Raw genomic sequence first — 14,290 nt, forward strand, 5'->3', positions numbered from 1 at the left:
TTGATTGATCGCACTGTACGTCAAAGAAAGTCTAAGGTGACAGGAGTGAAGATGAGCTATGAGGTGCGATAAGTGTAGAAGTGAGCAAGGAAGTGTGACAGGTAAGGAGACGAGCTATGAAGTGTGAGGAGTGAGGAACGGATCTAGGAGGTATGCTAAGGAGTGTTGGATGAGCTAAAGAGCTAAGAATATTCTAAGTAATTGATGATGAGCTGACGAGTTGGGGAGTTGAGGATATGATAAGGAGCTAGGGATGAGTCGAGTAGCTGAGTACGTGTTAAGTAGGTCAATTGTGTTAAGGAGTTGTGAATATGTTGATGAGTTAGAAGTGTGAAGTACATGACCAATTAAATTAACAAAGTGGCGTCTTAGCTTCTCTTTTCATATATTCACATCTCTTATCTGTGCATTATAAACTACGCTCGGGCACTTTCAGTCCTGCACTATTTAAAAACAAAGAGAAATAGATTTTTGGAAATTGACATTTGATCTAAGAGTTTTCATTTAAAATTGTTCTGTTTCAGTTTATGAAAGTCACAAAGATTCGAGAATTTCAAATTTTATTTGTGATTGTGAGGATTTTTTAAAATAATAGCGTTGAAAGAAGTTTAAGTCAACAAATATTTTTTCAAAAAAAAAAAAAAAAACTGTGAAAAGGAAATTCTAATGAGCATTGACGTGGAAAGATGTGCAACCAAAGAACCAAGTGAACACTCATTTTTCTCATTTCATAACATGATTCTGTTGTGAAGTCGTACTTGCGAAAGCGAAAACCCAATATGTGAGACTAAGAATTTAGTTTTTTGTATCGATGAATGTTTATTCTCATAACTTTTAGAACAAGTACAACAATTAAAGTGTGTCTCATAGTTGAGGTTAGCAATGGATGAAATGGTTATTGACATAAATCGTCAGTCGAGTAATTTTATATAAAATGTGGAAACAAATCGAGCAGATGCAGCATATATTTAGCTAGACCGATGATGGACAAAGCTTGTAAACCGATAAAAACTGATTTTGTAAAATAGCTAAATTAACACAAGATTTATTTACGGAAGTTGGAAGACAAAATTTGTTAGCATATATTTTTCATGAATGAAAGAATTATGTTAGAAAATTTTGATTTATAAATTCTATAGGAAAACTTATAAAAGTTTGACCAAAAACCAGGAAAAAAAAAATCCCAAATAATATTCAATTTGTTCCCTTCGCAGCCAATTCCACCGGTCTACGACATACATATACACGCACATTCACAAAGTGGTAACCAAACTCCAAATCTAAACCTACTTATTTCTATTCAAAGTTCTTCAATTGACTCTAAGATCGAGCCCTCCATTTCTGATTATGGTCGACAAGCAAGCAACTCAACTTCAAATTTGTGGAAACCTTGTAATTTTGACACGCACAATTGAGAAAGTAGAGTCTACCTAACGTTTAATTATATCTCCTTTTTGAAAGTAAGGCTTACTTGAATAATATAATTTCGAGTCAATAAAAAATAATAGTTTTTCATGGATGACCCAAATAAGAGATCGTCTCACAAAATACGATCCGCGAGACGTCTCACGTAAGTTTTTGAATGTAAAACTAACACTAACGTTTGACTTTGACAACCCTTGGTCGAAATCAATGACTAGACGCAAAATAAGAACGAGGAACCCATTCTTGACCGCCAACTAATTCAACTTAATTTGCTTGACACGAAATGTTGTGTGAGCAAAATATTTTGCTTTTATCATATTACTTTGATCTGAATGAAAGGAAGAAAACATCGAGATATAAATAAATAGAGTTGTTGTTGTATATGTTCTCGCCAAAAACTTCATTTTTAAAAAATAAAATAAATGTAAATTAATGTTATATTTAATAATGTTCCAATATCATCAATTAATTATTTAAAAAATAATAATAATATCCATCATTATTTCTCTTATTTAAATGTATTGAATTTGAAATAGTATTAAACAAAAATATATTAATATTTTTATGTGTGTAATTAAAGTTACATTAAAAGATAAGAATACAAATATTTATTATTCATTAAAGAAAAATTTATTCGAGAAATTTAAATCTATAATAACACACAATAATTACGAACTATACAAATATTTACAATTATTTTTTTAATTCATTAAATAATTAAATAAATACATATTATAATTAAAAATAACTACCTGAAAAGAAATAAACTACCTTAAAATTTGCTACACTATATTTTTGAGCAAAAAAATAACACCATTTTTATTTTATAATAATATGTTATGATACTTAAAAAAATATTAGAAATCAATAGTCTAATTAAAATATTTGTCAACGTATTTATGAAAATTACTCAAGGTAAGAATAAAACTAATTTACCTAAATTAATTTGAGCAAATCTCATGTTAGACGATCTCACAGATCTATTCTCATAAGGCGAGTTGAATCGATCCATATCTTGAGTGAAAAATATTAATTTTGACATAAAACAAATTTTTTTCATTAGTCAAGTCAGGTAGAAAATCTGTCATATAAATTAACTCATGAAACAGTCTCATAACAATTTTTGTGAATTAATTTTATATTTTCTTACATTTAGTAAAATAAAAATGTATAAAAGAATTGTATGTTTATATCAATATTTTAAAAAATTATTTGCGAACATATTAGACATTTTATAATAAAGAAATATGAAGTGTAATTTTTTTTAAAAAAAATGGAGTGTAAATAACAATATCTTAAATGTTTGCATTGATCATATAATTTCATTTAACTTCGATTAAAGTTTTGTGTTATTTTTATATATTTAGTTCTCTATATTCTCTAAAATATTAAATAAACTATAAAAATTATATAATATTATGTTTTTCAAATTTTTAATGAAAACGTCATCATGAATTTTGGATATATTGACCGTCTATGCATCAATATTATTATTAATATTATTTAATTGCAACTTTATTATAAACATTTTTAAAAATATTCAAAAAATAAGTAAAAATTTTAATCAAATTTTTCATCTAATAAATGCTTTTTTAAAAATATTTATTTATTTTTAAAAAATTTGATGGACCTACCGCAACATCAGTTAGGACTCTTTTTGCCACACTTGTCCCTTCATCTCTTCTCGAGATTTAGAGCAGATCTTGATGATGTTCATTCACCTGAATCCATCCTACGAACTTATTCAGCAAGAATTTGATCTCTGACATAATTGAATTATAACTTTCTTTTTCCAACAAAGTTGCTAACCGCTGCCGCATTGACTCTCAAACATTTGGTAAAGACGCCAAAAAAAATAAGTGCATGAATCTCATCATAATAATTAATTTCAACCGATGTTAGTTGAGAAACAATTGTATTGAACTCATTGTACGTTTAGCCACTGAAGCACCTTCTCTCATTTTAAAGTTCAATAACTTTTTCATGAAATGTTCTTTATTGTTTGCTGATGGCTTCTCGTAAATGTCTGATAAAATGGACATCATTTCTTCTGTGGTTTGTGCCTCTACCACGTTATGTGGCATGTTCTTCGTTAGTGTCAATGGTATTACATATAACACATGTCGGTCAAGGAGCTCACAATTATCATCCTCTATATTTTTCGGCTTCTTTCTTGATAAAGTTTGATGCAACTTCTTGCTATACAGGTAATATTTTAACCTGTAATCGTAAGAACGAAAAATCTGTTCCGTCGAACTTGTTGATTCCTGGTCCCGATCCACCATCTCCTACCATTGCTTCTCTAGCTTTTAGCAAAAAATCTAAAAAAATCTTTTCTGATGCAGAATATCAAACAAAGTTGCAACCACATAATATGCTCGGAATTCAAAGAAATTTTACAATAAGACTCTGATATCAGTTGTAGTAGACTACACCGAAAGAATGATGATTATGACGATAATATAGTACCAAAAAAACTCGGGAATAAAAAAATCAACATGAACACAAAGATTACGTGGTTAACTCAACATAGAGTTACGTCCACGAAGCTAATGCAAATATTTTTAATATGAAGAATTTTTATAAATGTTTATAATAAAACAGTCAAACTTTCACAATTCCGACCTCCGAGTATTACCGAAAAAACAATTTCTCCAACTCACAAAAAAAAAAAAAAAAAAACACTTAACAATCAATATATATCTTCTCCATATGTATTTGATCTCTTGAGCTTGTGAAAAATAAAACCGAGGGAGATGAGCTCTTCATGGAGGAAATTATGCTGCCTTGTTTCACGGAGGAATTTGAGCTACTTCAATTATTAATTTTTGTTACAAACTTTCAACTTACCTTTGAACCGCCCTCCGTACTTAGCACGTACATGTGGACTGATGATGGCACCGGAGCACATCACAACAACATCATCATCAATTTATATAATTGGAAACCAAGTTTCGTTGCGTATATTTCTTAGATTATTTGCTTATTTTACTTGGAAGAAATCAATTAATAGAATTGGCCATGGATAATTAAATATCTCCACAATTTACGTACTAAAATATGAATAGACTGTTTAATTACATGTGGAATTTTATTGCTTCAACATTTGAACTTTTTGATCGCTCTTCAAGAGTTCAACAAAATATCTTATCTTTATTAACCACCAAAAGTTGTTGGATGCATGGTACAAACTAAATACATATGAACTAAATAAATGAAAATTATTAAAAGAATAAAAACAAAAATGAAGCTCGTCACCCTTAAGAAAACGACCGTATATCGACCACAAAACCCTAAATAAACTGAATCTTTTTGTCAAGCTTCAGCACTTGTTAAATTCAAGAAGATCTCGACCCAAGATTTAAGGAAGCCCAAGCTGGCCACGCACGGGAGGCACGGCCACCAGCAAAGTGTTTTTCATTCAAAGGGCAACTGCCGCCGCTTCCCTGACCAGGGATGTAGGTGCACGGAGAACCAGCAGATGGTGGCACTGGACCTCGTGGAAGAGCCGCGAGTAAGGTAACTTGTTTCCTGAGCCTTTCCTCCATGTCCATAGGTCTCCCAGCGTCTACTTGGTGAAAACATGCCGCGAAAAAGAAGAGTATCATGTGAAGGATTACAAATATTTTTGTTTTGAATGAAACCATTTTTTCCCGTGGATTTTGATCGCCACGTCAAGTTTAATATATAGTTTTTCTATGTTTCTTGGAGCAAGAATATTATGTAAGTTGTTGGTTAATTTGGTGGGTATTTATACCCGAAGTTTGAATCAAATCTTCTATATTTTTAGATTCTCGTTTGACTTGTTCACTTGAACAATTTGCTACGCGTTACCAATTTTCAGTAATTAGTTATGTTTATTCAGACATGAAATTATATATATATATATATATATATATATATTTGATTGCTGACATCATGCTAAATAGTTTGATTAATATATAGGATAACCAAGAAACATATGTTGGGTGCTTCGGACTCGGAACATAGAAATCAAAGCTTTGGCCTTGGATTAATCCATGTTAGAAATTGGACAATTCTTAATTATTATAAAAATTGACATAAAGAAACGTTGGAGATTATTGTAAATTAATAAATTATAACCGCTTTGAGCGGTTCTTTTGATAAAATAACAATATTTTGATTTTTTTTACTTGCGAAGAAATTTCAAATATTATCTTTGGAAATAAAAAATGACCATTATGCCAATATTATGGGAATTTAATAAGACGTGGGCAAATCATTGGGCCCTTTCATTTTGGGCGACAACGCCTTCTATTAATCCATTCTCACCCTCAATCCTGCTCCCTAAACCCTAGCGGCGTACCGCAGAGCTTCCTCTCAATTCAACCATGGTAACTAGTTTGGTCCATCTTCGACACTCACGGAAACTCTCAATGTGTGTAAATGGGTCGATTATGTGTATATGCTGTGTGTTGTGCAGGCTGACGTCGAGACAGAGGTGGTGGCCGGGCAGCCCAAGAAGAGGACGTTCAAGAAGTTTACCTTCAGAGGTGTAGATCTCGATACCCTCCTTGATATGTCGACTGACGAGCTCGTCAAGCTATTCAATGCTCGTGCCAGAAGAAGGTATTTTGTTTCTTTCCTTTATCTTTCTTATCTCGTTTATGCATTATATGATGTTTTGCATTGATTTTTTAATTTATGAACTTGAATCGTACGGTATAACAGGCACAGCTGGCGAATCTATATGATTTTGGATGTTGTTAGTGGATGTTCGTTCTTTATTTGACTTTGTGCATTAGTGCCACGCTATAATTTAGGTTGTTGCTGCTTTATGCTGCTCATTTCTTTTTTATCGTGTCAGTTTTTTTTTCTTAAATGAAATCTAGCATTGTTCGTGTGAGCTGGTCCCTTTTATGACATCTTTTATTGTTGTAACCATTAACATTGTTAGACTAACTACATTGAAGGTGTTATAATCTGTTACTGCATTTGATTTGTTGTGGATGATTTCAATCTGAACAGTATGTTCCCCTAAAAATTTGTTTCCTTTTTCAACCTCTTGAAATGCTACATTGGTTATGTCTGTTTCAGCACATTTTATTTGGCATTTAAGATTTGATCCCATCCTTATCTGAATGATGAAATGGGCAGGTTCCAGAGGGGTCTGAAGAGGAAGCCAATGGCTTTGATCAAGAAGCTGCGGAAGGCTGTAAGTATTCCACATTTGTAATGAAACATTTTTTTTTTGAATTAGGAACTCGTTATTTTAGTTCACTGATTTGTGCAATTCATCGAGGTTTTTGTATCACTCAAGTTGTTTATCTTGCGAGTGAATCTGGCACGTTTGTACACAAGTTTTCCAGGCCATTCACATCACTGAATTTTTGTGCCTCTAGCAGTTTCTGGAATTGGAATAGCTAGTTTGCAATTTTTATTTCTTTTTTGATTAAATTGGAATTGGAATAAATAGTTTTCCTACTCTTCAATCTGTGCATACTTGTGGTTATGTTAAACTGATGTGACCATACCATGTCTGTTTTAGAAACGTGAGGCCCCACCAGGTGAGAAACCAGCTCTAGTTCGAACTCACCTGCGAAACATGATCATTGTTCCTGAGATGATTGGAAGTGTCCTTGGTGTCTACAATGGCAAAACCTTTAATCCAGTTGAAATCAAACCCGAAATGATTGGCCACTATCTTGCTGAGTTCTCGATCTCATACAAGCCGGTCAAGCACGGAAGACCTGGAATTGGTGCTACGCACTCTTCAAGGTTTATTCCTCTGAAGTAAAAGAATTCTGCCCTCAAATCAAGAAGCATATAATGTTGGGGCCAACTCTTCCTCATTCTTCTCACTTGATTATTCTAACCTCAATCCATGGAGGGGGATATGAAGGGGAACGACTGCGAATTGTTTCTGAATTTTTTTTTATAATTTGTGACTTCTACATCTGAACTCCTGTCAGTTGAAAATTGGTCTCGGATAATGTGGATCGAGAGTTTTGAATTTGTGTCCAAAAAATTAAATTCGATAATATTTTCATGTTATTTACATGTTTAATTCCTGTCTTTTCAGGATGGTTCTTGTTTCTTTCCAAAACTATTTCGATTTCGAAATGTATACGGTATATCTATTTATTACTTTGTTAGAAACCAAAAAAAAGTTCTAGATAAGCAGGAATAAGATACGGAAACAAGAAGCAGAAATACTATATTTACAATCGGACCCAAATATAATTTTGAAAACTTCTTTTCTTAGTGGCATCAGGGCATAATTTAACACGTAAATTTTAAATGAGACAAATATTTTTTTTGAAATAATTGAATAAAATGCTCGTAGAAATTAAAATGTTTCGAAAGTCTTTTTTCCCTTTTTCCGCTTCGGTCTCAAAAGTGCAATTGCAAATTGGGAACAAAGTGGGGTGTATTTAATTCAAAGTTTTGATAATTATTAAAATTTTTTCAAATGATAGACTTTTATAGATTTGATAGATTTTTATTGACTTTTACAGATTTGATAGATTTTTATTGACTTTTATAGATTCTCACAGATTTATAAACAGATTTATGTGGATTCATGTAGACTTTTTTGCAAGATTTTTATAGATTGTTGTGATTTTTTTTTTTATAGAATTTTATAAATTTTGTAGTTAATTATAACATATTATTTTTTAATAATTTCTTTGAACCAATAATTAATTGACATATATAACATATTCAGTTTGAAATATATTTTCAATATTTATATTAATAAATAAATATACTTAGCTAAAAGTTAAATCATTTAATCCTTATATGTGTAAATATGTGGATTTGTATGCATGTTTGTAAATTTTTTAAATCACATCAATTGATTAATCTGTAATCTTGTTTTTGCATTTATAATATACATATGAAAAGAATATTATTGTGTATAAAAATATCATAGCTTATATATTAATTGAAAATGCTAAAAAGAATTTAAAAATCATGGTTGTTACAAGGCTATTATATTATTAAGAATTAAGCGACATTTTTTGGATCAGTCTTTTATTGTTATTGAATATTACATTAATTTGTATAAATCATAAATTAAAAATCACAAAATCAATTCTAGAATTCAAAATTTCCTATGATATTAAAATAAAAAATTATTAAATGAACAATCAGTTAAAAATGAAAATTTTGAAAAGAAAAGATAAAAATATATATTGAGATACACTTCGAAAATTTGATAGAATGATAAAGATATATGAGAGCAGAGAAGATAAAAAGAAATGTGATGTGAAGCGACAGAGAGAAATAAATAGTTTGTGTATGAGTTAAAAGTTTTAAAAATATATCCAAATCTTTGGGTTGAACCAAATACAATTTTTGACAATTTATAGTTGTTGAAAATTTGAATATCTATAGATTTTTATAGAGTTTCTAAAAGTCAATGTTGAATATCACTTGATTTCTATAAAATATGTAAATGTCTTAATTGAATATATCTAAACTTTTAAAATCTACAAAAATTATTAAAAAGAAATAAATCTTGAATACACCACCTAAAATGTATTCCACCTAAAACCTGTGGGTGTTCATAATTTCAAATTTTTGGTGTTTTCGGAATAAAAAAACAGTGCCACCCTCTTTGTTTGCACACGTCTGAAAACCTATAGTACCCAACAAGTTTTTGAGGGTTTAAAGAGGTGACTTGCAAGGATGCAAGCTGCGTTCTTTCTACAACCGGTTTTGTTGCATCAACTCTTGGGATCTATCTTAATTTTTTCTTCAGTTGTATCCATTTCCAGTGTTATCGAGCGAAAATTTGTTTTCATTAGTTAATACAAATGAATTTCTGCTGCCTTCGTGTGATTGCTTCAGAGAGAGCAAGATTGAATCTTTATTATATTCCCTGTTCACATAGAATTGTGTTTGTTGTTTTTGTCATCTTCTGGGTTTTACGTGTCTTATTAACTTGATTTGTCTTCATTTTTGTGTTTTATTTTTTTCGATATTTTTTCTGATTGTGCGCTCGCGACTGTGTTTGTGTGTGCTTTCTGGGATTTTATTCTCCTTTATTTAGTTTATTTTTTCTTCTCTTCGTTTGTTTTAATTTCTTTATAACAATAAACAATAATTATTATTATTTTATGTTCTCCATTTTCTACTTCTTTCTTGTTTTGTTGTTTTTTGAAAAGCTTTAATATGACCTTTGCTCCGTTTTCTTGTTTTCACTGGCACAGTAAATATCTTCTCTTTGTTTTTTCAGGGAGATGAGAAGGAAAAATCGTTAATTTGCTCGAGATTTGGTTACCTCTGTTATGAATTTTAAGAGACTGTACAGTATTAATAAATTTTCCAAGAATTTTCACTCGCAAGCATGCCATTTTTCTGGAACTACTCGGGATGTGAACAAGGTAGATTTGTACCTCGAAAGGGCCAAGCTCATCGATTCAATAAGGCTGTGTCTCCGTTCATATTCACCTGAAAGCTCTTTTGTGAACCTTTTAAGCTGTCCTGGAGTGGGTTCTTTTGTGGTAGCCAATGCTCTCCGTTCTGCTCCCTCGCCAGACTCTGCGCTGTATTTGATCGAGGCTCTTAGAAAAGTTCCACATTTCACCCATACGAAACACACCCTTCATGCATTGGCCAAGATCCTTGCTAAATCTGGCCAAACAGGTAAACTTCGAGCATTGGTTGACGCTATGAATTCAGGAAAGTTCGTTAATGTGTTTCCCGTTAGTTTCATGGATCGCATGAGATGGTATGTTGCCGCAGGTAATCTCGACGAGGTTATCAGTGTTTGGGAGGAGTGGAGAGCCACCTTAGATAAGCATCCTTGTACTGAGTCATATAATCTTGTGATGAAGCTTTTTGTTGACAAGGGTTTGGATTCAGATGCTGTGAAGCTGTTATGTAGAATGATAGAGGAAGGGGCACTTCCTAATTGCAGAACGTATACAATTATTATAGAGCACCTAGTTAGGTTTGAATATTTAGATTCAGCACTTGAGATTTTTCAGATGCTGCCGCTGATGAGAGTCAGGCGTACTTTAAAGCAGTATTCTACATTGGTTAATGCTTTTGCTCGCACTGACCAGTTAGAAACCGCCAAGATTTTGCTTCACGAGATGCAAGCTGATGGTATATTGCCTGGCCGAGCAATGCTATTGTCTTTGCAGAAAATGAAGGAGTTTGGCTTTCTTGATGACAAGGAGGAATTACTTCTGGAATTGATGCCAGACGAGAGGATTAAGAGTATAGGTTATTCAGTAATTAGCCATGAGGATGATATCGATGATGAGGATGAGGGTTCTGGTAGTGTTAATCAGGACGATGTTGCTGAATTTCAATTGAAACCATGGTTGGACCCAGCTGCTTTGGCAAGTGCCTTGCAGCAATGGGGCCCTGAAGAGGTGTCTGCGTTGCAAGATGCAAACTTTGTGTGGACCAATCGATTAGCCTGCAAGTTAATCAGAAAATTTAATTCACCTGAAACAGCATGGCTGTTCTTCTGTTGGGTTGCTCATCAGCCTGGATATGTTCATGATGTTTACACGATATCGAGGATGATTACAAAGTTGGCTCGCCATGGTTGTGTCCAGTTGGTTGATAAACTCTTGTTTAAGATAAAAAAGGAGGATATGATATTGTCATTCAGCACAATTAGATTAGTTATTGATTTCTATGGGTTTTCCAGAAAGGGTGATGCTGCTTTAAACATTTTCCACAATGCCGAGACCATTTGTGGTCCTTTGTCACAAAACAGTCAACTGGTTCTTTATTCATCTCTTTTGAGGACATTGGCAAAGTGTGAGATGAACACTGAAGCCATGGATATACTTGAGGAGATGATTATGCATGGGATTTTCCCAGATTTACAAACCTTTTCTGGCTTGATTCATCATTATGCACTTCAAGGAGACATGAAGACAGTGCAACGACTTTTTGGGCTGGTACGACAGAGTGAATTGGAGCCTGATGCTTACATGTTCAAGATCCTCATATGTGCTTATTGTAAGTGTGGAAGAGCTGCTCTTGCTTTGAGGGCCTTTGAGGACATGAGGAATTCCGGATTTATGACTGATGCTGCCTCCAAAGAAATGCTTGTAAAGAGTTTATGGAAGGAAGGAAAGCTCAGAGAGGCAGCTGCAGTAGAAGAGGTTAGCGAGGATATTGGTGACAATATTCCACTAGCTTTACCGGGGCACTTGTATACTGTGAGCGCAGCTGATCTTACAAGAATACACAAAATATATTCTCGTGTTTTACAGTAAGCGAGGATAAATTTGAGACACATAAGTCTTGGTGGCATCACGGCAAAAAATAAGACTTTTCAAGACTGTAACATGAACATAACATTTGAGCCAAGCATGCTATATGTCATGAGACATATTTCTGGGTTCTAAAAAATGACAGGAGAACTAATCCACAATCTTTGAGTTGGGCAGCATCGTTCTCTACTCCAGCCTTCACATACAAACTTGATGTATGTGCAATAATATCATCTAATAAACTGTTTTAAGCATGAAATTTTTCTGTTTCTTGAATGGGTATGCTGATTTTTTCTTATTTAATCTATACAGCATATATATCGTGCCGTCTGCACTTGATTCAAAAAATTACAAGAAAGGAGCTAAAATTTGGTTTTCATCATTTAGTGCATATGGATTTCTGCTGCCTTCATGTAGTTGTTTACAAAATAGTGCAAGATCGAATCTTTACTGTATTCTGTTTTCAGTTTCACCTTGGTTGGTTTTTAGTTTTTGTCATCTTCTGGGTATTGCCTATCACCGTTAACCTATGTTGTTTTTTTTAATTGTGTATTTCGATCTATTTTCTGATTGTGCTCGCGCGACTCGTTTATGTGTTTTTTCATTCTCCTTCTTTTTTCTCTCCTCTTCATCTTTATGTTTTTTCATTCTCCTTCTTTTTTCTCTGCTCTTCATCTTTATGTATATTTCTTTATTATTTTTTGTCCACCATTTTCTATTTCTTTCTTGTTTTGTAATTTGTTCGGTATTCAAAAGCCTTTAGTTTGGATTATTACGTTGATATGTAACTCCGGCCTACTTAGAAATTTCTTTGGCATCTTGATTAAAAAGAATCAACGTGATTGTTATGATACCTTTAATATTAGGCTTTAGGCTTATATAATGTTTGTCAAGACCGACAACAACAATCCGGATAAATGAAAATCGTATTATTTGCCATCTGTTTTGTGTTAGCAGTGGCCGAACTATTGTATGGTTTCATGGTGTTTTCGGTTTTCCAGCTGTCAGTAATACTATTTTGAGGGAAAAGAAATGTGACGCTAATGTCAAGCCGTGGCTCCGACTAATCTTAGTCTTTTTCCTCTTTGTAGTAACTGATAGTGGAGGATTCTTTGAGTTTAATCTTTCGTTGCTCATGTCTCAGGTTTTGACATCCTTTTGAATTAAATTACTGACTATGCGGTTAAGTTTTTATAACGAGTCTCTGATGGTTAGAACTTCTGTGAAGATCGGTTAGCTCAGTATTTATCATAGTAATAGACGAATTATTCCAACTGCGTTGAGGGTTTTTATCTAGTTCTAGGTTGGGTTTATCTTCAGCACGGATTCAAACAAAATGTGAAGGTCTGCTGTTTCTTTGGGTTCAGCTAACTATCATGGAGTTCCGCTTTTACCCAAAAAAAAGCGAATATGTTTCAGAACTTAGAAGAAGACTTTGAATGCCATTAAAATATTTGCTTTATACTTTTCTATTGAAAACAGAATTGTAGGAATGTTAAGTTCTAACATGGTGATCAATCCACATTTTATCCTCATTATACCATTTATTTGGTCGTGATATGAACTTAGGTCCAACTTATCTTTCTTGGTGCTTGCGCCACTCCTGTATCCTGCAGTCATTATATAATTTTAGCCACTCTTCTCTTAACGATCTACACGTATTGTAAGACATTTTGCTAGAATCACAAAATCGATCACCACATATTATTGCAACCATACGGCATTATGACGATCATGTGCCACAGCTAACAATTCAGAGTTTTCTCCCACATGTTCTGCACATGATAGTTGATATCCAGACAAAAATGTATTTAAAATCTCAGTTGTCATGGAATGTCGTGATACGGGCTGAGAATCTGGATTCCAAAGGTTTGATGCTTCAAAGGGCCACAATCATTCAGCTCATGAATGATTTTTCCATCAAGAAGCTCGTGATAGGGGCTTGGTTATTTCCTTGCTGTGACAACTATAGACCGAATCGGACAGGTAATTTTTAGGCAGCACTCTGGAGATCTCCATATTTCCAGTCCACTTCAGCTGCATAACTTTCAAGATCAAGGACTTGGAAAGCACTGCCCACAAAATCACGAAACTCGGTGTTTTCTTGCAGTGTGGGTCGATAGCCGAAAATGTATTCTTGTCTCAACCAAAATTGGATGGTTTCGAGTACGTTCCAGGGAGAATCCTATCTTGGGAAATGAGAAGTCGATCAAGCTTGAAAAAGGCATGCTCGCAGAGAAGTATAATGAGGCTGAGAAAGAATTCTGAGTTGTTTTTAGCTTGGATGGTGACCCATTTCTTAGGATGTTACTTCTTTTCTATTTTTGAGAATTTAATAATTTTGTATATGTGAGCAAGAATTACATCATATTGATCCCGATCAAGTCTTGGCTCCGATCCGCCTCTCGTTAAATTTGTTGTTCACTTTTTCCCACGTTTTTCTGCCGAAATCGATCATTCACTCCCTAATTAAATTGAAATTTAGAGTATAAAGTTTCGCATCCAATTTTGTGTCCTTTTCTACTTTATGACCTTCACTTTTTCTACCTTAGATTCTCCAGCTATAAAGGTGATTCCCAACCAGCCAATAACGATAATCCTATTTTCCTGTAATAAAAGCAACACAGCAAACACTATGTTCAGAATTTTTTAGATAT

General features: G+C 33.2%; 2 protein-coding genes and 1 pseudogene across 3 annotated transcripts; all 3 read left to right on the forward strand.

The window, feature by feature from the left end:
- The first annotated feature begins 5,643 nt into the window (after window positions 1–5,643).
- On the forward strand, window positions 5,644–7,467 carry LOC142556318 (small ribosomal subunit protein uS19-like). Its single transcript, XM_075667759.1, has 4 exons — window positions 5,644–5,780; window positions 5,870–6,015; window positions 6,544–6,601; window positions 6,935–7,467. Exons 1-4 carry the CDS (start codon window positions 5,778–5,780, stop codon window positions 7,181–7,183), a joined length of 456 nt encoding a protein of 151 aa, XP_075523874.1. The 5' UTR covers window positions 5,644–5,777; the 3' UTR covers window positions 7,184–7,467.
- Window positions 7,468–8,931: 1,464 nt separating this feature from the next.
- On the forward strand, window positions 8,932–12,024 carry LOC142556319 (pentatricopeptide repeat-containing protein At5g66631). 2 transcript variants are annotated; one of them, XM_075667761.1, is made up of 2 exons: window positions 8,932–9,150; window positions 9,629–12,024. In XM_075667761.1, exon 2 carries the CDS (start codon window positions 9,681–9,683, stop codon window positions 11,634–11,636), a length of 1,956 nt encoding a protein of 651 aa, XP_075523876.1. In that variant the 5' UTR covers window positions 8,932–9,150; window positions 9,629–9,680; the 3' UTR covers window positions 11,637–12,024. The 2 variants fall into 2 exon arrangements, with proteins under 2 accessions (XP_075523876.1, XP_075523875.1); XM_075667760.1 differs by having other exon boundaries at window positions 8,932–9,105.
- Window positions 12,025–13,414: 1,390 nt separating this feature from the next.
- On the forward strand, window positions 13,415–14,028 carry LOC142556322 (DNA-directed RNA polymerase V subunit 7-like; annotated as a pseudogene).
- The last annotated feature ends 262 nt before the right edge of the window (window positions 14,029–14,290 follow it).

The sequence above is a fragment of the Primulina tabacum genome, chromosome 9, assembly GCF_025594145.1.
Source record: "Primulina tabacum isolate GXHZ01 chromosome 9, ASM2559414v2, whole genome shotgun sequence".
Taxonomy (NCBI): Eukaryota; Viridiplantae; Streptophyta; class Magnoliopsida; order Lamiales; family Gesneriaceae; genus Primulina; species Primulina tabacum.

Coding starts and splice junctions, on each gene's coding strand:
- LOC142556318 (XM_075667759.1), top strand. Junction 6,016..6,543: donor AATGCTCGTGCCAGAAGAAG/GTATTTTGTTTC, acceptor TGAAATGGGCAG/GTTCCAGAGGGGTCTGAAGA. Junction 6,602..6,934: donor TCAAGAAGCTGCGGAAGGCT/GTAAGTATTCCA, acceptor TGTCTGTTTTAG/AAACGTGAGGCCCCACCAGG.
- LOC142556319 (XM_075667761.1), top strand. CDS start 9,681: ATGAATTTTAAGAGACTGTACAGTATTAATAAATTTTCCAAGAATTTT.